This window comes from Psammomys obesus, unplaced genomic scaffold (assembly GCF_907164565.1).
Source record: "Psammomys obesus unplaced genomic scaffold, mPsaObe1.curated_primary_1811, whole genome shotgun sequence".
NCBI lineage: Eukaryota > Metazoa > Chordata > Mammalia > Rodentia > Muridae > Psammomys > Psammomys obesus.
In genome coordinates, this window is record NW_026596069.1 from 1,402,441 (window position 1) to 1,426,549 (window position 24,109).

General features: G+C 41.6%; 1 protein-coding gene across 3 annotated transcripts in view; it reads left to right on the top strand.

Annotated features, from left to right (window-relative positions):
* Nucleotides 1–24,109, top strand: part of Sil1 (SIL1 nucleotide exchange factor) — a 222,164-nt gene that overhangs the window by 122,837 nt on the left and 75,218 nt on the right. For all 3 annotated transcript variants that reach the window (XM_055625668.1, XM_055625669.1, XM_055625670.1), the window contains exons 4-5: nt 18,371–18,491; nt 23,168–23,267. In XM_055625668.1, the coding sequence (XP_055481643.1) occupies nt 18,371–18,491; nt 23,168–23,267 (221 nt within the window). The remainder of the gene's footprint in view (nt 1–18,370; nt 18,492–23,167; nt 23,268–24,109) is intronic.

A 24,109-nucleotide genomic window follows, 5' to 3' on the forward strand; every position in this document is an offset into this window, starting at 1 on the left:
TTTCTTTCTTTCTTTCTTTCTTTCTTTCTTTCTTTCTTTCTTTCTTTCTTTCTTTCTTATTAATTAATTAATTATGTATAGAATATTGTCTGTATGTACACCTTCACACCAGAAAAGGGCATCAGATCTCATTATAGATGGTTTTGAACTACCATGTGGGTACTGGGAATTGAACTCATGACCTCTGGAAGAACAGCTAGTGCTCTTAACCTCTGAGCCATCTCTCCAGACTCTCAGCAGCTTTTTTTTTTTTAACCATGGAAAACCCTTTCTTGTATTCTTGACTCTAAAGCTAGAACCACATGGCCAAAGCTGTCTAGTTCTGCTTGATGAGGCTGGAGCTTGGCCCTTCTTTCCATTACATTAGTATCAATTAAATTTGATGGTTTCCCTCTCTGCTTAAGCTTTTTAGTTGGATGGGGTCTTTCTCTGAGGTTGCCACTGCCTTTATTCTTGTAGTGTCAGGCTTTTCTTTATACTTTGTATCACCTTGAGTGCTGGACTTAGCTCCATTTCACTTCCTGGTGGTCCTTCCTTCTCACACTGTATGTTTTGTATTTCTCTTTGTCTAGTTTGCTTACCTTCATTTTAGAGCTACATAAGAGTGATTACTAATAACCACACAACGGAATCTATACTAGGCTGTCTTGAAATCTCTTTTGCCAATGTCATTAATCCAAATTCTTCAATTTATCCTCAGGCAGATTTTTAGGACAAAGGCAAAAAGCAGCCACACTCTTTACCAAAATATTACAAGAATGGTTTCTAGGCCACGTACTAATATCGTTCTCCTATGAAACCTGTTGACTTGGCCCCCACAGTTCAAATTGTCTACAGCACTATTTTCCATGCTTCTACTAGAATTTCATATTTAGCCCTGCTTAATGCATCCATCCACTTTTACAGTCCAAAGTCCAAAAGTCTATAATATTCCTCCAACAAATAGCATGCTCAGGCCTGACACAGTAATACTCGAGTCTTTGGTATCAACTTCTGTCTTAGTGACAGTTTTATTTCTGAGAAGAGACACTCCAAGGCAATTCTAATGAAAGAAAGCATTTAATTGGGGCCTTCATTAAATTTCAGAGATTTTAGTCTACTATCATCATCGCAGGAACATGGCAGCCTGCAGTCAGACACTGGAGCAGTACCTGAGAGTTTCATCCTGATCCATCGGGAGAAGAGAGAACCTGGGCCTGGCATGATCTTTTGAAAGCTCAAAGACCACCCCCCAGAGACACACTTCCTCCAACAAGGCCACACCTTCACCTTCTAATCCTTTCAAATAGTACCACTTCCTGGTGACTAAACCTTCAAATATTTGAACCTATTGGGGGGGGGGGGCATTCTTATTCAAACCACCACACATTATTTCCAATTTTGAAGGTAATGAAATGGGCCCTAGTTATCCTCCAAAGAGATTCTTAAGTTTTTTCCTCTTTTGAACCCAAAGATTTAAGCATATTTCAGTTTATTTTATCACAGTTACTTTGAAATTATTTATTCATTTGTTATCTATTCTTACATGATGGAGATTGCACGCAGGGTCTCATACATGCTAAGTAAGTACTCTACCACTGAAGTTTAAATTGTCCCATCTTTTATTGGCTAAAGGTTTTCAGGTAGACTCTTTTGATGTTACCCTCGTACTTTGGTCACTTACTTGCTATCAAGTGTGGCAAGATATTATAGCCTCACATTGACTACTTCCTGCCTCTTCTCTAAGAAGCCTTGATTTCTTAATAGGAAATGATACTTTAAGAGTAAATTTTAGCCATTAAGATAGCTCTTTGTAACCATATTGGTCATAATTCCTAAGCCTTTTTTTTTTTTTTTTTTTTTTTTTTAGATGTTTTTTAAAATATTTAAAATTTTTTTTTATTTTTTTTTTTTTTTTTTTTTTTTTTGCCAGGTGTTAGTAAAATCATAAGACATATCTGGTACATTTAAATGTACTTCCTACTTACATTCAGGACTGCAGGGTCTTCATTTAATTCATTCATTAATTGATGTTAATTTCTTTTCTGACACATCAAGTCTTGATTATAAACACAGGAATTATACAATTAGAGTATCTAATAATTATTCATCTGCTTTCTTTTATTCTACATAAGAGTTTCAGAGTGGCAGTTCTACCTTCTCTGATAGGATTATTGAAAACAATTTGAAACCTCTTTGTGTGTGTGTCTTTGTGTTTTCATTATTCTTAAGTAGCTGTACTGAATTGAGGTTGTCAGTGTGTGTTTATGTACTTTCTTTTTAACTCTCATTTTATCTCATTTCTACAAATAAGTATAAGCAGTGTTCACCACCAGTCCTGTCTGGTTGACAGCATTATGTTCCTTGATAAATTCCTTAGGAGGGGCTCATGTTCTCATGTATAAGTGTGATGTTTATACTCAAAAGTGGCTTGCCTCACATTTGCTTTTTTTAAATACTCCATCCCTTGCTGGCAGTAGGCTTTGCTGTTCAAACAAAAAAAGCAAAAACCACTCATGACAACCTGATTTTATTTAGAAGTAAGTTTTTCTGCTTAATACACCATTTTTTTTCTTTACAATCCAGTGATTTTCTTAAAATATGTCTTGTGGGGCATTATTCTCAAGTACACATTGTACTGTTTTAAATATTTTTTAGTTTAGAAAAGTTTTCTTGAACTGTGGGAAAGTTTTGTTGCTCGTTTTATGTGAAATGAAATCTCTTAAGAAGTATTGATTTGGGTATTCTCTTCTCTTGTCTGGATTTTCTTCTTTCTGTTATATGTCTTTACCTGTCTTCATTGTTTGTTACTTTCTTACAGATATTTTTTCCAATTGCTTTGTATTTTTTTTTTCCAATTTTACTTTTTTTTACTGATTTAATCTTAAGAGAGAACATTTTCTGTTGTGATTCTTATTTCTGGTAATTTTTGCTTACACATCATTTCTGGGTTTTATTTTTTGTTTATGATTGTTTATGATTAAAAAATATCTTTGTGAATTTCAATGGATGTTTTCATTCAGTGAACTATAAGTGGAACCCCCAAATCAAATGGATGAATAGACAGATTTAATGTTGCCGGATGCACAAAAGCATTTTACTAATTTTTACTCTTCTTGACAAGGTCAGGTCCTATCAGTATTGCCAAACCCTGAGTTATGCATGCTTGTGTATATATTTAGACAGTAACTTACATTCCTCTTTAAGAAAGTTTAAAATATGGACATCATTATTTATTTTTTATTAATTATAGTTTATTCAATTTGTATCCCAGCTGTAGCCCCCTCCCTTACCCCCTCCCAATCCCACCCTCTTTTCCTCTTCTCCTTCGATGCCCCTCCCCCAGTCCACTGATAGGGGAGGACCTCCTTTCCTTCCTTCTGATCCTAGTCTATCAGGTCTCATCAGGACTGGCTGCACTGTCTTCCTCTGTGGCCTGGTAAGGCTGCTCCCCACTCAGGGGGAGGTGATCAAAGAGCCAGCCACTGAGTTCATGTCAGAGACAGTCCCTGTTCTTATTATTAGGGAACCCACTTAAGAGACTAAGCTGCCATGAGCTACATCCATGCAGGGATTTTAGTTTTTCTCTATGAATGGTCCTTGGTTGGAGTATCAGCCTCAGAAAAGACCCCTGTGCCTGTATACTGTCATCTTGAACATTAGCAGGGATGTCAGTACTTAAGAGGACAGCGAGGAGAATGGAGTAAGAAGGGGATGCCATCCTCGCCATCCTAGGGATGTGACACTGGACTGCAGTATCAGCAAGTGTTGGTGCAAGGGGGAAACACATCTTTTAAGTAAGAATTAGGTGTCAACATTGCCTCAGGTTTGTTCCTTGGATGATAGGGTCACTGTTGAAATTGGACACCTCTTTTACAGATTTTAAATGGGAGGCTGAAAGAGGGTGCCGTGGAGACAGCGTTTTGTGACATGGCACTCTGCACAGATTCTAGTAGGACCTGTACATCGTTGCAAAGTTCATGTTGGATGTTGGGGGTTGGGAGTGCAGGCACCTGTGCAGCCGCTCTGGTGGGGTAAACAGGTGGCTTGTCAGAAGTGAGTGCACCAACAGGTTTGCTAGGCTTCTGTCTCTGTGCCCACTGGATTGTAGTAGGCAGGCCTCCTTGCCCAAGCTTGGGCAGACACCTGCCAGCACTACCCAGTGAGGAGCAGAATGCCAGAGCGGGGCAGCTGTTTTCTGATCTCTTTGGTTCATTGTTACAAAACTCTCTTAAGCTTGTGATTGAGCTAAGCTTCCTAGAAACAAAAAGCTTCTCCCCTGTTGCTGGCATTTGTTCTAATTTAAATCCTTACCCCTGCATTCATGTAAGCTATACTGCTGGATTTGACCTCTTCGATTTTTAGATAGGTTTGCTGACCTACGGGAGGCTGTAGTACTTTTTTTCAGTGTGGTCTTGGCTTGGCTTATCTAGCTTATTTGTTGCCTTCTCATTGCAGATACCCTGTAGCTTTCATTGTTATTGATTTTTTTTTGTAGTGTTAATAAGACAGTTTGGCATGAAAATGCTACAAAAATCATGTGTTCACTTCTACTCTGTAAAACTTAAGCAGGTGTTTGTTGAGAACTGTTAACAGTTTGAGCATCTATCATGGCACAAGTCCCTGGCTCATAGCTGGGAAAACTGAACAAATCAAGCAAAAACAAGGTAAATGTCATATTGAGAGCTCTTTAATGTCAGCCCTACACATCTTCTGTGCATATTTCTTACTCCTTATGGTGAACTTTATTAACCCTGTCAACTTGATACCATGATGCCCGATCTGTAGATGGGTCTCAGATTAGTGCAAGGTGTTAGACTCTAACCGGTAGAGCTATTAAGTGGTAGAGCAAGGTCTTCGTGAGCTGTTCCCTTTGCTGTCCAGGCTGAACCAACTGCTCAGGTCATCCACATGGCTCAGTGCTGCAGCTCAGTCTGTGAAACCAGCAGTGCAGATGAAAAGAAAGCATAACACGGCTATACACACACTCAAACTTGCACATGCACTCACATACTCATACACACTCACTCTTACAGGTAAAAGAAAGCTTAGTTTATTGACCTCATTTTGTTGTTGAAGGTGACCATAATGGGAAGGGGCCAGGTGTTGTGACCAGTTGTTTCTGTGGCTGTCTTCTCTGCACTGTACCTGTAGTTCCACCTGCCTTTACTCTTACTCTGGCTTGTACCTCAGGAGGGGAGGAGGATGCCCCATTTTTTGTGGATAATCTAGAGAAAAATTCCATTCTAGGAATTTTGCTCTTCCAGTCATCCCTATGGATCTCCTTATTTTGTGCTGCTGAGAGCATATAAGCAGAGGGACTGAGGGGCTTTTGTGGTTGAGAAATTACAGAGGTCAGTAGTACTTGATTCTGTTTTGAAATAATTCCTGGACCATGCTTGGCTGTGGAAATAACAAGTGCTATAAAGAGAACAAACAGTGCCAATTATGCTACAGGATCCCTGGGGATTGATATGGCAGAGGGAGGAAAGAGATTAAAAATTAAATCTCCATACCTTGGCACTTTGGTCTTTTAACCCTCTTATTAAATTATGATTTCTCCTGTAGGAAAACAAATGAGGACAAAACGCATGTTTAGAATGCAGCCTTTGTGTTTTACATTTGATAATGAGCAGGTTTAGCACTGTTTGGTTCTCTGTCAACCTGTGTTAAAAGTGTCAATTAACCAATAAATATTATGAGAAACAAGAGTCAGAAATGGCTGTGTCACTCCTGCTAATGAGCTGCTAATGAAATTGTGCCTGGGTGGGAAAGGCACACACTCTGGAGTCCTGAGGAGTCTCCTCTAGAAAATAAGCAAAAGCAAAACTGAGACCCTATCCCTGAAAAACAGGCACATTTAATTCCTTCAGTCCCAGTCTGTCAGTTTTTCACCTCTTGATTATGAAGGGAAGCTTGCTGCTACTGTATCATGCCTAGCTTTAGTTGTGGTAATAAATTTTTTTTATGATCTTTATTTTACTGAATAGCGTTAATGCAGGTTTAAAGGCCAAAAGAACCGCACTTGTGGCATAGTATTTCCCCCAAACTAGCTGCCTTGAGTCTGTGAATGATTCCTTTTCCTTTTTTTTTTCTAATTTTCTTCTTACTCCCAACTTTTTCTCTCCTTCCCTTTCTCCCTCCCTCTCTCCCTCTGTTCCTCTCTCTGTCTCTCCCTCCAATGAAGTCTGAGTAAATGCAGGATGATATAAAAATGAGAGAACAAGGAGTGGACTGTGGAATATATCTTACAAAGAGATATGGCAGTAAATGGTGAGCCCTACCAGAAAACTAGATACTCAACATGACTGTAAAAGCCCAGGTGCCCAGATTAAGGGGTTCTGTTGAACTTGCTAGTTTTACTTGCCTGGGATTGTAAGATAAGAAAGAGGGAAGAGAGAAGAGCATAGGCAGTGAGCTGGTTGGGAGCTGAGAACAGCTGTGCATTACAGGCATCACCTTATTCATCCCAGTCTCCTTTATTTTACCCCTGGAATTATTAAATGTTGGCCTGCAGTAGGTCCCTGGGGCTGATGTGAATAGCTATTGCACATGCTTAAAGGTCTGATGCCTTTGTGGGGAATGCTGATGGAAAAGTGGTAGAACTCTTAGTTTTTTGGTTTCTATTGCTGCTCAGTCTTCTCATTTCATCAGGCTCTGTTGTGTTTAAGAGGATGGTGAAGACAGCCTGATGATCTTTTGCTCCTTGAACTCTCCCAGTTTTTATGCTGAGCTCCAGATGCCTCAAACATGCACAGACATTGCTTTCAGAAAAGCATTGTTTAGATTTTGGAATTTAAATATCCTTCTCCCCCATTTATTTACTAGACCTCTGTAACCTAGATTGTTCTTGTTTATGGGTATGTCCTTCCTGGTGGGTACCAACACAACTGGCTCAGCACATACACACTAGACCATGATAGAAGGAATGTCTAGAAAACATTAGGCTCTTGTCCAGACCTCCATAAATGTTCACTAGTAGGCTAGTTATAGAGCAAGGGGAGCACTATGTTTAGTTCTGCTCAGCAGAGCCCATGGCATCATGCCTGCTTCAGGCACTTCTGTTGTAACGGAAATCTTCTCTTCCTTGTTGCTGATGGTGGCGTACCGTGTGTTTTTGGCTGCGTGTGCCCATGTGTATCCGTAAAGAGACTAATACTGGTAGTTCTTCCTCCATCACTCTCCACCTCATTTTTTTTTTGACAGAGAGTCTCACTGAATCTAGAGTTCACTGTTTGGTTAGGTTGGCTGGCCCACGGGCATCCAGCACCCTCCTGTCTTTGCCCCTGCCAATGCTGGGGTCACAGAAGCCCGCCACCATCCCCAGCTTACTATGTGAGTTCTGGAGTCCAGACTCAGGTGCTGTTGCTTGCACGGAAAGCCCTTTATTCATGGAGCCATTTCCCAACCCCAACAGGAAATACTCGAAATAATTTCCATAGTATTTGTCCTTGGAGATTGTATTAGTTAGAACAGAACTGCTAGTGTGTGTGTGTGTGTGTGTGTGTGTTGTGGTTTATTAGGGTGGCTTACAGGCTGTGGTCCAGCTAGTCCAACAACGGCTGCCTCCCAACAGAAATTCCACAATCCACTAGAGTGAATGCCTCACCTGTTCTTCAGTATTCATTGGAATCCTGAGGAATAGGCTCTAATGCTAGTGAATCTAGACAGAGGGCAAGCAGGCAAACAGCAAAATCTTTCTTACCTTGTCCTTTATATAGACTGCCAGAAAAAGGTGTGGTCCTGATTTAGGGAGGGTCTTCCGACCTCAAATGATCTGGTTAACTAAAATATTCCTTGCAGGTGTGCCCAGTGACTTGAGTTTCTCCTTAGCTCCAGATGCACTCAAGTTGACAACCAAGCATAGCATCATAGAGATGCTTGCTTTTGTGAATTCTGCATGGTAGAGCTTGGAGACCAGCAATCAGCTTCGTGCTGCAAAGGAGACGTTGTTTTGGGTAGAGCAGCGAAGTTTTGAAGGTTCCTTTTGGGAGGATCATGAATGCTGATGAGATAGCTCTTTCAGGGGCTTTACTGCAGCCTGCAGAGCTCTGCTCACATGGAAGCCACCTCAGAGAGCCCTTAGGAGGCCCCATGCAGAGTCTAGATTCTATGACTCAGATCTTAGAAAAAAGATCAGTTTGATGAAATTTTTATTTTTCTCAGTTTGTCACTGTTTAGTCCTTTAAAAAATGTGTCAGTATAACCACAACCCAGAATATCTCATTAAATGTTTTGTTGTTTAAAAAAAAAGTCTGTAATTCACATAAAAAATAACAGCACAAAGTACGGTTCAGGGTTCAATGCCCAAGAGATCTGTGCACACTCTCCCGGCCCTTATTCGACTTCTGCCTTGGAGACAGCAGCAGGGACCTTGCCAGGGCTTGTTTGGGGTTTGAATAAAAAGGCAAAGGCAGAAGGATAGGGCTGTGGTTGTCATGGCAACCGGGCCTGGGCTGTCTCAGGGCTGACCAGCCCTTGTTAGGGAATTAGCTGCCCCAGTGAAGCCTGTGGTGTTACTTCCTATGGCATATTCTTTATATTCCTTTATTTCTGGTGTGGCAGAAGGCCTACTGTGTGCCCTGGAGCTGAGCCTGAGCTGTGTGGGCCTGAGTAATTGGTCCCTGCCCTTCAGAGGTTCAGTTATTTAATGGAGAGATTTTACTCTTAATATACCTGCAGAACTTTAAAAAAAAAAAAAAAAAAGGTCTGTGTTTCATCTGGGTTGACATTTACCTTTTGGGGACTTTTGCGTTGCTTTCCTGAAATACTTTTTACTTCTGAACAGTTAGTTCTCATTTGTTCTCTAAAAAAAAGAGAAACATTAGGTAAAGCAGATATGGTACATTCTCTTTATTTGCTACAAAGGGCATAAAGATTCAGAAAGATAAGGGAATTTGGGTAATTTCACCTGGCTACCAAAGGCAAACAAGCCTGAGTAGCAGGGTTCTAGGCGTATGAGAGTATGGTGCCTTGAATACAACTCACTTGTCACAGAGAAGCAGGTGGTCAGTTGACAGAAGCAGTGTCAGTTTATTGCTCACACGTCAAGAAAATGGAAACATATAAACCAAATGAATTTAACAGCCTCACAATCTAGTGCTAAGTAATGCCACCAACATCTGAGGGAAGGCAGGATTTCCTCACCAACAGTGGGTAGAGAGGTAGCAGGTGGAAAGTCTGAGTCAGGCTGTCAGGTGCTTAGTGAGCCACCATGTCCACATCTATTGGTGGGGGAAGGGCAGGAAGGGCTCCTTGAAAGTGATTTCTGATAGCTGGGCAGTAGTGGCGCTCCCCAGGTGGATCTCTAAGTTTGAGGCCAGCCTGGTCTACAAAGTAAGTCCAGGACAGCCAGGGCTACACAGAGAAACCCTGTCTCAAAAAAAAAACAAAACAAAAAAGAAGGAAGGAAGGAAGGAAAGAAAGAAAAAAGATAGAAACAAACAAGGAAGAAAGAGAAAGAAAAAAAAAAGAAGGAAAGCTATCTGAAAGAAAGATAGAAGCTATCTGATCAAGGCTTCAGTTGTGCTTAGCCCAGTCAGCTAGGTCACAAGGTGAGCGTCAGGCCAATGCTAGGGGATGCTGCGGGGAGATACAGTCACTGGAATGGCCCCTTGTTAAAGTCTGTGGCTGTGTGCTTGATTTACAGTGGGACCAGCATCTCTGGAGCTGCCTATAGTCTGGGTTTTTTGTGACATTAGAGGCTTATCTTGTCCTTGTTGCGTTTTTTTTTTTTTTTGGTCCTTGCTTCTTAGTGGGGCAGGCAATGGCTCCCAGGCATTGCTCATCATGATGTCAGCACTTCCCTGTGTTAGGATATTGAGCGAAGGGCTTCCATCTTTGTCTTCTTCTCTCCCTCCCTCCCTGAGACAGGGATTCTCTGTGTAGCCCTGCTGTCCTGTACTCTTTGTAGACCAGGCTGGCCTTGAACTCACTGTGATCCTCCTGCCTCTGCTTCTCCGAGTGTTGGGATGAAAGGTGCGTGCCATCACAACTGCCCCATCTTTGTTTATTTGTTGTTGTTGTAAGTGTTCATTATATGTGGCCAGTGGGGCCAGCCTTTTGGCTTCTCTGTATCCAGGTTTAACTAGAAGCCCTTGGAGTGGAGAAGCTCTTAGTAGGAACCCACAGAATATACCTCATACCTCTTTCCTCCTGAAGCCACAAAATGGCGGTAGCATCTGCTGCCAGGCAGGCACAAGAGCATCCATCTTACCTGGCACTGTGTCTGCGGAGGCTGGGCAGCCAGTTGACATCACACCTCATTGTCTGTGGAGGTCCCTGTGGTTGTGAGTCCAGGAGGGACAAATTTTAATCACTGGGCCCTAGGAAGAGCTAGGACAAATACTGAATCAGGCAACATTTGTTAATGGGTAAGATGTATCTTTTTCAGCAGTGACAAATTGGCACCTGTGGGCTGAATTCTACTTATGGTTATGTTTTGTTTAGCTTTCAGATGTGCAAATTTGACTGAATTTGAAAAGGTCCTTCTCACAGGCCCTACCATTCTCTGTGTCCTGACAGATGACCCTTCTTCTCTTCACCAGCCTTCCTTCATGGACAGGTGTCTCCTTTCCCTGGGATCACCCTTTCTTTTGTGCTCCTCTCCCAGGTCCCTCTGGTCTTCTCCCAGGATGCTTGATGGTCTCAGGCTTCCTGACTCTGTTCTTGTCCTTCCCAGAAGTGCCTTCCTGGAACTGTTTCTAGGCTCTGTGCTTAAAGGCTGTCCTGGCCCCTGGAACTATTTGCTACCTTAGATTGCATCTGATAAACTGATTACTGTGCAGGGATTAAAAGGATAGTATTCTTTTTCTGAACAAATAAAAATTTTGAACAAATTTATTGAGAGATAGTTCATATACCATCAAGTTCAATCATGTAAAGTATACAGCGGGAATAATTCTCAAACAGAATACAAGTATGGTTTCTAGACTGTGGTGTTCCATGGAGCAGAAAAACTTCAAAAGAAAATTCTGGGAATCAAAGCCAACATCTTACTTTGCCGAGTTAAAGATTTTAGCATAGAAGCAACCAACTACCATCTATCATCATCATTATCACATTTGCAAAAGGACATTTAACACTGAAAAGAATCATTTTTTTTTTTTATTAGCTGCTCTTACTTTCCATGTTTCAGGACCACTGGGGTGAATTGCTGCTGTAAACAAAACACCTCAAAGCTTGTTGGCTTAAAGCAACAGTAATTCCTTCTTGTGTACCTCTGACTCTTAGAAGCAGTCATAGCTCATATACCTTTCATATAGCCCAGAGAAGCAGGTAAAGCAGCCAGGATATAGGCGGATGGGAACACAAATAGTAATGTAAATACCGAAAGTGAGCTAGCTGCCACAGATTTAATGATAGAGCCGTGCCAAAGAGGGTAGGGGCGAAACAGCAACCTAAGTGATGTTGAGCATAAAGCCAAAGACAAAAGTGCTGCACATTAACGCTGGGGCCTGGTTTGGTAAATGTGTTTCTCATAAAGATAGAGGTTGGCATTGCATTTTTGTTTATAGCATTTTACTGTGTTTATGCATACCATGGCTCATGTATGGAGGTCAGAGGACAACTATAGGAGTTGGTTCTCTTTATTCACTGAGCTATATTACCAGCCCATAGCTTGGCATTTTTGAAACTATTTGCTTTACATTGTATCATTAATTGTATTATAAATGTGTCATAGATAATGAGATACAGGTTTTTCATGGATGGAGAAACAGTCATAGATAAGGATGTCCAGAAGACAGATGTTTTTGTTATGTTAGATTGGAGTCTGTAGTATCAGTATAGATTTGTAAATTTTGAGATTATAGATAAGGGCTGGTGGAGTGCTTGTCTAGCATGAAGCAGAGTTCAGTCCCCAGCACCACAGAAAGTAGACTTGGTGACACACATTCATGAAGGAGGGGCCCATGAGGAGCCTGAGCGTGGGCTACATACATGAGACCCTATCTCAAAAGCATATATTAAATATACACAGACAAACAGAAATAGAGCTTTGTGTATATGTGTACTACTTTATACATGGATGATTTGTGTCCCCTCAGAGGTGCTAGGAGTAATGGCTCCCTGGTAAGAATGAACATTTCTGTCATTTCTATCATTAATGTTGGTTTCTAAACACTGTTCTCCAATAAGAAATGAGGGCTGAGAAAAAGAGATTATAAAGTGAGCATGGAACTTCTTATGGTACCAGGAAGTAAAGAAATACTTGGAAAAAGAAAATGGTGTTGAGGAGACAAGTACTTGTTAAAATAATGTAAGAGCCAACCGAAGGAACAGTTTTAACAAACTAATTGTTAAAGTTGAAATAATTTGAGCAGCAAAGTAATCACCCTTCTTGAGCTGGAGAAATGGCTTTACAAGCATGAGGACCAAAGTACTGATTTCTGGAACACACATAAATGGGGGTGAGCATGGTGGCTTCCCTACCATCTCCAGCCTTGGAAGGTGGAGACTGGCTGTGGAGGTTTGAATGAGATGTCCTCCATACCTGGTTCCTAATTTGTGGCTGTTTGGGGAGGATTTGGAAGTATGTCTTCTTTGAAGGAAGTATGTCACTGGGGCTTTGAAGGTTTCTAATGGCCATTTTGAGTTAGCTCTCTCAGGTTCCTGTTTTGTGGTTCCAATTGTGAGCTGTTGGAGGCTTTTTCTGCTGCCACATGTTCTTGCTGTGAGGGACTCTCATCTCTCTGTCTCTGGAACCATAAGCCCCAAATAAACCCTTCTTTTAATAAATTGTCCTGGTTGTGGTGTTTCTTCTCAGCTATAGGAAAGTCACCAATACAGAGGGGATTCTGAGGGTGACCTTGCTAATGAGATGATCTTATTTGTGAGTTCTGGGTTTGATTGAGAGAGCCTGCCTTAAAGAATAAGGTGGAAAAATAAATGAGGACGATTCTGATATTAACCTTGGACTTCCACAAATGTGCACCCACACTTCTGTGAACATGCATATATATACATACATGAAAAGAGGGGGGAACCCAAACTAAAACCCAGCAACTTCTAGAACAAGGAAATCACTGGATAATGGTAACTTTGATAAGGCTTGAAAGTAGTCTTTAATTACTTAACACTTATTTTTCTATGAGTATGTCAGCTATTAACTTTGGGAAAGGGTATTTGTAATAGGTAGAAACTGTACTTTTTTTTTTTTTTTTTTTTTTTTACAAATTTTAAAACAAATTTAAAAGTGGCTCATAATAAATTTCTGCAGATCAGCTTGATGTGGCTGATTATGCCTGGACTTGGTGCCTGCCTCCAGCCGGCAGGTTGTATCCGATTGGCTCCATAGTCTCTCGGCTGCTTTGGACAGAGGTCTAGCAGTGACAGGATTTGATGATAGAAACTCAAGGAATGAAAGCCTGCTCCAAATGGCACATTTGTTAGTATCTTGTTAGCCAAAGCATCTCCTAAGTCCAGTGGAAAGAGCACTCTGCCCTTAGTTAGGAAGAAGTCCAGGGTCACATGATATAGTAAAGGGAGAAAATTGGTGAAACCTTGGAATCTGCTACAGATGAGAAAAGCAGGAGCCACATGCCTGTGTCCTGGCCTGTGATAGAAAGCATTGACAGTCAATGGAGGTAAAGCAGGAGGTGGCTTTCTTTAGAAATGAAATCACTGTGGAATGGGGTATTCGGGTTTCGACTCTGGCTCCAAACAGTCAGTGGGGGGTCAGTAGCCTCTGTAGGCTTTGGGGCTTGTACGGGTTTGGGATCCCAGTCTTCTGCCCTTTGTCTTAGCTTCCATCCCAGCCCTTCTTTCTCTTTGGGGCTGTCTTGTGGCATTTCTGCTCTTTCTCAGTGCTTGGATTGTTTGTTTGTTTGCTGTTTTTTCTTCTTTTATAGACGCTAAGAGATGCAGGTCAGATCACACTCCAACTTGGCATTTTTCCCAGCAGGGTGGAAACATTTGAAATGCTGTTTTCTGCTGTCCCTGCAGCTGCTGCCACACTAGTTTTATAGACTAAGTGAACTTAACCTGTATTCTGAGTCAGTGCTATTGTGCTTTCTCTTGCCCCCTGTGGCGGCTCATGTGAAAAGAGCAATTTTGGAATTTTCTCCAAATAAAATAATTATTCACATAAGATCCTATTCCTTCCAGGGCTGTCTTAGCACAGTCTAACCTGGTATGTCCAGAGCTTATGTGTTCTTGTTATTCATATCCTTTCTTTATCCTGTTTCTAACTGAGACCAAGATTAGAAAATGTTAGGATATCACTATTGTTATTATAAGCGTTAGTACTTTACTACTAAAAATAACTCTTAATGTGACTAATTGTTATGAATTTATTTGCTCTAGTAAAAATCTCTCAATCAACAGATTTCTCTTTCTGTATTAAAGTTTTCACTCAACAAATTATTGAGCATTCACGGCGTACTGAGCCTGAAGTAATCTCTAGGAAGAAAATGGTGAACATAAAACCAGATACCCTTTAAAAACATATAAATATGGTTGTGGTTACATGCCATAAAAATGATTTGTGGTGCTATGAAACCTATTGGACAGATATATCTGGTCTGAGGATGTAGCCTCTGCTCAGAGCATGTGAGTGACCCTTAGCTAGGACTGGAGAGCTGAGGTGGAGGCTGGCACTAGGTGTAGCATTCTAGGCAGAGAGAACAGCTGGTAAAATGGGCCTCAATTGAGGGACAAGTTCTTCCATGGAGCGGATCATAGGAGTAAGGGGTGGGCAGGGCTGAAGAGGCAGTCACTGGTGAACCTTGCTGACTCTTTTTGTGTCGACTCATTGGCACAGGAGACAACTTCCTGAACAGAACACCAACAGCACAGGTTCTAAGATCAACAAGTAATAAATGGGACCTCATGAAACTGAAAAGCTTCTGTAAAGCAAAGGACACTGTTGTCAGAACAAAACGAAAGCCTATAGACTGGGAAAGGATCTTCATGAACCCTATATCTGACAGAGGTCTAATATCCAGAATATATAAAGAACTCAAGAAGTTAAAAAGCAACAAATCAAGTAATCCAATTAAAAAATGGGATACAGAACTAAACAGAGAATTCTCTGTAGAAGAATATAGAATGGCAGAGAAAAATTTAAAGAAATGCTCAACGTCTTTAGTCATCAGGGAGATGCAAATCAAAACAAACCCTGAGATTTCACCTTACACCTATCAGGTGGCTAAGATCAAAAACTCAAGTGACAACACATGCTGGAGAGGATGTGGAGAAAGGGGAACCCTCCTCCACTGCTGGTGGGAATGTAAAGTTGTACAGCCACTTTGGAAATCAATCTGGTGCTTTCTCAGACAATTAGGAATAGCATTCCTCAAGATCCAGCTATAGCACTCCTAGGCACATATCCAAAATATGCTCAAGCACACAACAAGGACATTTGTTCAACCATGTTTGCAGTAGCTTTATTCATAATAGCCAGAACCTGGAAACAACCCAGATGTCCCTCATTTGAGGAATGGATACAGAAATGGTGGTACATTTACACAATGGAATACTACTCAGCAATTAAAAACAAGGAAATCATGAAATTTGCAGGCAAATGGTGGGATCTAGAAATGATCATTCAGAAGCAGAAACACACACACAGTATATACTCATTTATAAGAATTTGTTTTCTTGTGTTTTTTTTTTCCCCCTTTAAATAATTTTTATTAGCCAGGCAGTGGTGGCTTACACCTTTAATTCCAGCAATCGGGAGTCAGAGGCCGATGAATTTCTGAGTTTGATGCCAAGTCACTTTCTGGTCTACAGAGTGAATTCCAGGACAGTTAGAGCTATACAGAGAAACCTTGAAAAATCAAAATAGATAGATATATAGATTTCATTAGCCAGGAATGATGGTACATGCCTTTAACCCCTAAACTAAAGAGGCAGAGGCAGGTGAATCTCCGTGAGTTTGAGGTCAGCCTGGTCTGCATAGTGGGTTCTAGGACATTCAGAGCTCTACATAGTGAGACCCTTCTCATAAAAGAAAAGATGGGGGAGAGATAGCAGAAAAAAACAAAACAAACAAACAAACAAAAAAGAAAGAGCAGAAATGCCACAAGACAGCCCCAAAGAGAAAGAAGGGCTGGGATGGAAGCTAAGACAAAGGGCAGAAGACTGGGATCCCAAACCCGTACAAGCCCCAAAGCCTACAGAGGCTACTGACCCCCCACTGACTGTTTGGAGCCAGAGTCGAAACCCGAATACCCCATTCCACAGTGATTTCATTTCTAAAGAAAGCCACCTCCTGCTTTACCTCCATTGACTGTCAATGCTTTCTATCACAGGCCAGGACACAGGCATGTGGCTCCTGCTTTTCTCATCTGTAGCAGATTCCAAGGTTTCACCAATTTTCTCCCTTTACTATATCATGTGACCCTGGACTTCTTCCTAACTAAGGGCAGAGTGCTCTTTCCACTGGACTTAGGAGATGCTTTGGCTAACAAGATACTAACAAATGTGCCATTTGGAGCAGGCTTTCATTCCTTGAGATTTTTGGAGATGGCAAAGTTGTGCATATCAAGGGAAATATACAGCCAGGAATGAATTGTGCTAGTCTGTGGTTTCAAATCTCTGTAATATACATCCAGAAGGGACTGTGCTGTTTGTTTTGTTAGTTTGCTGTACCTCTGGGTGCCTTTTTTTTTTTTTTTTTTTTTTTTTTTTTTTAAAAACAAGGAATTTTTTTGCAGACTGTCATTTGTTTTTAAACATCTCACTATGTAGCTCAGGGTGTCCTCATACTCACTGAGTAGCTAGGCTAGCCTCAAACTCAAAATTCTTTGGTTTTGAGTGTTGGGATTGTAGGTGTTTCTGCCATGCCTGTTTTTCATTTGTGTTCCTGAATCAAACTCAGTGCCAGTATGCAGAGAAAGCAGAGGCAAAGTGCAAGTGCGAGGATCATCTACCTATCTTCCTTCCTTGCTTCCTTCCTTGCTTCCTTCCTTCCTGCCTTCCTTTCTTTCCTCTTCCTCCTCTTACTTCTTCTTGTTCTTTTTTACAGAAAAGTTCCCATCTCATGCTTCTCAATGCCAGGATTAGAGGTGTGTGCCCACCATTCCCAGTTTTAGAAGCATCATTTTTGCTTCAAAAATTTTCAGTTTCCAAAAATCTCCTTCTATGAAATGTTCAGTCCTGCAGCCATAGATGCTCACTTTTTTGTTTGATGTTTTGGTACATGTCTGTAATCTCAGCACTTAGGAGGCTCAGGCAAGAGGATCAAGAGCTCAAGGCCAGCCTGGGCTACATAGTGAGTTCTAGGCTAGCTGGGTTACATGGTGATAACCTATATATCTCTATCTCTATATCATATTTATATAGTTTTAAAATAATTTTCTTATTCTTAGAACCTAAAAAAAGTACTTTTGTATTCCTAGAAGCTGCTCTGGTGGTCCGCTGTGTAATAGTTGCCTGGTGAATCCAGTTTCTGTAAATGATTGAATGAACGAGTATAACATTCTATTTGTAGTACATAATATTGCATAGTTGCTTGTAAACTATCCCTGAGTACTTTATTGCATGCACATAACCCTTCCATTCACAAAATTTGTTTCCCTAGCTAACAGATCTGTTCCTCAGAGATAAGTGGGCGTAGTTTTTCCGTTTCTCTTAGCTCTGCTGTCTACTCCCTTGGCTTGCTGTGTCTTGCTGCCTTCATGGCTTCCTTTTTTTTTTTTTTCTTTTTGACAGGGTTTCTCTGCATAGTAATGGAACTCTTTCCATAGACCAGCCTAGCCTCATACTCAGATATCTGCTTGCCTCTGCCTCTGCTAAAGGTGTGCACTCCTATGCTTGGCACCTTTTTTTTTCTTGAATAATTGTTATGAACCACATATTTTATGTCCCAAACTGTAGCATACAGGCTTTGGAAACCCCTCCCCCCCAAAAAAAAAAAAAAAGATATATAGTTCCTGTGGTCAGGGAAAAAAAATGAAAAAGAGCCTGGTTCTAAAAAATGAGGATGATGAGCTACAAAGCTTACTAGCATTCTGAGATATCTTGGATGCTGTGGGATTGGCAAGGGAGGGGCAAGAAGAGTGTTAGGGAAAAAGACGATAATGTCTCAGCGTCTTGATAGTTGGTTGAGGAGTTATTCACCATTTACCTACTGCGTATAGCAACAAAGCGTATTAACCAAGTTCACAGAAGATACAAAGTAGACTTGATTATCATGTTCTTGATCTTGCAATGTTGGTCCTTTGATCACCTTGCCTTATCATCTTATAGATTCTGTCATAACAGTAAGGAGTCAGTATGAGTAGCGTGTGGGAGTCAGGAGAGCGAGTTGGGTTTAAGAGATAAACTGGACATGGTACTCTGATCTTCAGGAAGTGCTCAGGCCTGTTGGTATGTTAGCTGTTCTACCCCAGTATCCCACCAAGGTTCCTGTACCCCACACAACTCTTCTCTTCTTGACTTTCAGGTCAGGCTGTTCCTGCAGGATCCCATGTACGACTGAATCTACAGACTGGAGCAAGAGAGGTGAAACTCCAACAAGAAGACAAGTTCCAAAATAATCTGAAAGGATTTAAAAAAGGCAGAAGGTACTATATTGATCCCAGGGTCGGGAAGCTAAGTGATGACACTGATTTGGAAATAATAGCAAAGCCACCCAAATTCATGGGTGTGAATTGTTAGCTTGCTTGTTTTTTTCCAAGACAGAGCTTCTCTGTGTAGCCCTGGCTGTCCTGGAACTTGCTCTGTAGACCGGGCTAGCCTTGAACTCAGAGATCTGCCTTTGTCTGGGAATACAGTGTGCTAGGAATAAAGGCGTGCCCACCATGTCCAGCTAAGTGTGTTATACTTTTTATTTGAAATTCAGTAGAATTTGTGATAAAATTGTCAGGGTTTTCTGGAAGTTTGCTTCCACAATCTTTGGAAGGAAATACCTTGCAAAGATAGTAGACTCTTTTTGAAAGGCAGTGGAGGAGGGTTTAACCTCCCTTCAAGGTGAAGCTGCCCCTCAGTACGTGGAGAGCGCGCATTTGAATCCCGACAGTGATGTGCTGGCTACAGGTGAGTAGCCTGTTCATCAAAACAAACCCGTTGGCCTTCTGCTTTGCACTGATGCTTCCTTGGTGAGCAGTAAAATTGCCTTTGAAGGTCTTTAATTCAGACTGACTTTTCCTCTCTGTTAAAATAGGCTTTCTTGTAGTATGTGAGTAGAACTTAACACATTTCCCAGTGGGTATAGGTTTCCTAACTTTTTAATAACCACTTTGAGAGATTTGGTTTTACAGAGTTAACAGTTTCTATTTTCCCTTTTAATTGCCTTGAATTAACAAGTTTTCCTTGCTTGGTATTTTCTGAATGAGAGGTAAGGAAATTTAGGCACGGTTGGCAAGGATTTCTAGACCCCTTTCCTTGACATTCCTGGCATACAGGTCATTTATGGCCCACACACTTGTTTAGTCAAGTTGTACTCGCCTCACAGAGTAGCATGTCAGATGTGGGCAGTGAGAAGATTTTACAGTTAGAAGATTCTAATTTACCTTAAGATGGAGGCAGCTGTCGTCCTCCCAGACTGGGGAAGCTCTTTCCTCCTCTCCATCTCTGTATATAGGCCGGACTTGAAGAGGACCAAATCTTACAGTTATTCCTGTTCCACAGTCATAGAAGAATGATCAAATATCATTGTATAGCCCTGCTTACTGTTTCCCACCTCCAGAAAGCATGCGTGCACACATACTTCACGCCTACTTCATTGTATCAAGGTACTTAAAACTCTTCTCTCACATCCAGTCCAATTCTTATTTTTTAATGAAAAAGCCAGGGTCCTTGTCTTAAGAATATTGACCTAGGAACTTGATGAATTCAGAGCTGTTGGTGTATTGTTTTATATGCCATCTCCCCCGCCCCTGAGTGCAGGTCATCAGTAGAGGCACTTACTAGGTTGTCTTTGCTCCTTTTACAGCAAAAGTCTTCCTTGTGATGTGTAGAGACACCATAAGAAGAAATACCTGTTCCTACTTTTCCTCTTTGCTTTTCTCCTTTGGACTATTTCTGAGAGCTTTGCCCTAGGATGGCCTTCAGGATGTGCTGGACATTTCCTCTTCTCTCTCAGCTGTTACAGCTTCTCTGGGCAGAGCCCCCACCCTACCTCCTGTATCTTCCTGGCTATTCCACAGTGGCCAGGTGCCAGCATCCTGGGATCAGCACATTATTCTGCTTATCTGACTAGTGTGCTTTGGAAGGCATGTACTTTCCAGCAGCTTGCTCAGATGAGCTGGGAAACTGCTGTGCAGAAGAGAGATTGGGGGTGCCAAGCTGCTCCACCATGATGCCTGTTGGGTTCTAGGCCTCGGTAAGATTTTCCCAGAGGGTACTCTTGGCTTTGCCTGACTTCAGACATATTTTTAGGCATAAAAAACATAAAAGTTTTATTCTATATCCTGTCAACATCTTCATAGAACAAACATCTCTTTGCCCTGGAATCTTCCTTGAAGCTTCTTTCTATGTTAGAGGAGTGAAGGACAAACTTTGCTCCCTCTGAATTGTACCATCTTGGGTCGGGCATTTGCCATGCTGCAGTCTGGTAAAATAGTGAAGAGAAAAGCCAAAGACAAACTGTTTACCTGCTGTATTAATTCATTTTACAAAGGCTATTGAAAGCCTGTGGGACAGGTGTTGGGGAGGGAAATCGTAAGACAGATGAAGTGGTAGCCTCCGTAAGGTGAGTGGAGGCCTTGTGGAGATTGACAGGCATAAAACCAAGAAAATAAACATATGAGTAAGATCATTACAAATTATAGTAACTTCTAGGGAAGAAATGAGCCAAGGTAATGAGTCTCTGCAGAAGACCAGGCTAGATAGGATGATTTGGGAAGGAAGGCCTCAACATATTTTAATTAAAAGCTAAAGAAAGAGAATGTAAATCCTATAAAGAATTAGGTTTGTGAGTTTAGGGATTATAGCACTTGAGGAGGCAGATGGAACAAAAAGAGCCCCAGGTTTGTCAGGTTTGAGAAATAGGGAAGTGATCCAGATGGTTAGAGAGGAAGAGAAGGTAGGAGACATAAGAGATGAGAAGAGGAGGTCGATGTGTGTCGGGTGGCACACAGCGTGTAGAGTATTAAGGGAGCATTCTGAGTGTTCTCCACTCACCTTTCATTAGAGTAGGAAGGACTAGAGCACTTTAGGCAAGAGAGTTACTTAGTATAGCTTAACAAATAACTGTAGTGTCTGGATAAGAGACTGAAAATAAGCAAAGAAGCAGAAACCAGCAGCATGCCATTCAGTAGATCAGACACAATACAGTGGTGACTAAGTCCAGGGCATCACGGTGGAGAGTGGTGAATGCAGAGAGTTAATTTGAAAGGGCAGCTAAGAGGACTTGCTGAAGAATTGGATGCAGAGGTTAAAGAAAGAGCAGAAGATTTGGAATAAGGCCTCATTTTGGGATGGAGCCTCTGGGTGCTTAGAGGTGTTATTTTTTGAAATAGAAAAGTTGCAGCTGGGCCAGGTTTTTAGAGACAAGTATCATGAGTGATGCTTTTTATTAGATAAGTGTGAGGTATGTATTAAGCATCCGAGACTTGCTTGGATGGGCTGGCTTGCTAGCTCAGAGGGTAAAGGGACTTTCTGTCTTATATGATAACTTGAGTTTTATCCCTGGGACCAGCAAGGTGGAAGGAGAGGACCAGAACCAACCCCTGCAAATTGTCCTCTTAACTGCTGCATATATGCCGTGTACCAAGCCAGTATCATAAGGGAATACATAGAGGTTGTTGTTTTTGAAAAAAAAAAAAAAAAAAAAAATCTGAGACCAGAGGAGATTACATCAGTTAATATACTATCCAGTTTCCCCTTTTCTGTGAGCATACACGGAGAATGATAACTGAAGGAGGATCTACCTTCTGTCTTCCATCACCTCTCCCAAATGCCATTGTATTGTGAACCCATCAAGAATCTAAGCCCTCGGTTAGGACAGGGTCCTCATGACCTAATTCCACTGAAATTCCTTTATGGATACACTCAGAGGTATGCTTTATAAACCCATAGATATTTTGTCGTGAAATGAGGTTTAAAATTAATCACGAAAATCGAGATTAACCGTAGCAGGTTATCTGTAAGATCTTGCTGTTTGAGGGGAGGGGCTTGAGCTGAAGCTATTAGTGTGGGCATTGCTGTCAGATAAATATTTTAATGTCTTACTCTAGAGTTAGGAAAAAGGTTGTTCAGGACCTAACTGTGAGGTATTCCAGAATATAGGGTTCAGGTGGGAGGTGAGGAATCATTAAAGAGATGGAGGAGGACTGAGGAGTCAGGCAAGCATAGTGAACAACCAGGAGAGTCAGGATGAGGGAGGGGTGCGCTGTGCAAAGGCTGCTAATTGGTGAAGGAACACCAAGTTAGTGGAGGGTCCATCAGGTCTGATTATCAGTCATTGATGATTTTGATGAACTGTATACTCTGCTTCTCAAGCAATAAAATCTCAGTTGTGAAAGAAAATGAAAGTCCTACTTTGTCTTTAACCTTACCACAGCTGGACAGTCTGGCTAGAAGTCAGCACACTTCCATCTGTCTGCCCCATGCTTACACTTGCCTCTGAGACTTCACTTTCTCTCCACCAAAAAGACGCTGAGCAGCTCCTGGGAGGTGTGGGCAGAGACCTCTCTAGTCTCTGTAGGTTCTTGAGAGTACCCATTGGTTCCTTTCCTCTGTCCTCTTGGGCAATGGCTGTAGAAGGTGGTTGTTGGTTCTACTCCTGGGTCTGTCAAATCTGTTCATTGTTAGATTGACATAGACCACCTGTACTCAAACACTGAGACAAGTTAGCTTGTCAAATCAAGCATGGGAGATTTTTGAGGTCTCAGGTCCCTGTTGCTCTGCTTCCTGGAATATTATAGTCAAGGGTTCCTGTTACTCTTGTGTCTGAGTGCTTTTCCTCCAGGGGCCTTTGCTGGAGCAACAGGCTATAAGCCTGTCCAAAGTCAGCCTCTGTTTGTCCTGTGCCTTGTCCTTCTGTCTCATGAAGAAGGAGAGAGAAACAGAGAGAGACAGAGGAAGACAGACAGAGAGAGAGGAGAGAAAGAAAGGCAAAACCCATTTTGGTTTCAAGTATGGTTACCATGCTGGATCCTGGCTGCCCTAAGGCAGAGGTACAACAGTGTACTAAGAGCTAGAACTGGCCTGGCCAAGCTTACTCTGGGTGCCAGTCACCCACAAGCACTGTCTTAGAGAAGTTCATCCCTCTGACTCTCAGCTTCTTTGTGGACAGGCTAGATATCAACACCAACACGTACACATCTCAGGACCTCAAGAGTGCACTGGCCAAATTCAAGGAGGGAGCAGAGGTGGAGCATTCGAAGGATGAGCAGGTATGTGATGGTCTTTGTAGTTAGTTTTTGCCGGTTTGGCCTAGAAGCTTTTGTGGTAGGCATGCAATAAGATTGTAAAATAATTTGAAAATGACTTAGGACAAATCACTTTAAAAGAAAGATCCTTCATATGCTATTTTTAAAACTGCTCAGAGCTGAGCGTGGTGGTGCATACCTGTAGTCCAGTACTCAGGAAGGCAAAGGCAGGAGGATCTCTGTGAGTGAGGACAGCCTGGTCTACAAAGTGAGTCCAGGACAGCCAAGGCTACATAGAGAAATCTTGTCTTAAAAAAACAAAAACAAAAATGAACAAACAAAAGCCAAAAAACTGCTCAGAGCATTTATGGGTTTTGTTTTGTTTTGGAATTTTTAGGTTAGGATTAAACCCAAATTTGCTCTTGTTTTCTCTGTTTGTTTTTTAAAATATATGTCTTGGAGAGGTGGCACAAGCCTTTAATCTCAGCACAGCCTTTAGTCTCAGGCAGAGGCAGGAAGATCTCTGAGATTGAGGCCAGTCTGGTCTACAGAGTGAGTTCCAGAACAGTCAGGGCTACACAGAGAGAAAAACAAAAAGTGTGTTGGGGTGGGGTGCTTGTAGAGATAGCTCTGTGGTTAAAAGCAATGTCTGCTCTTGCAGAGGACCTAGGTTCAGTTTTCAATACCCACATGACAGCTAACAACTGTTTGTAACTCTGGTTCCAGGAGATCTGATGCTGTCTTCTGGCCTTTGCAGACAGTGCAGACATGCTTGCAGATAAAACACTCATGCCCATAATAGACCTTATTTTTCTTAAATAAGGAGTAGACAAGAGAGGAAGAAGCCCAAATCTTTGTCTTTTTTT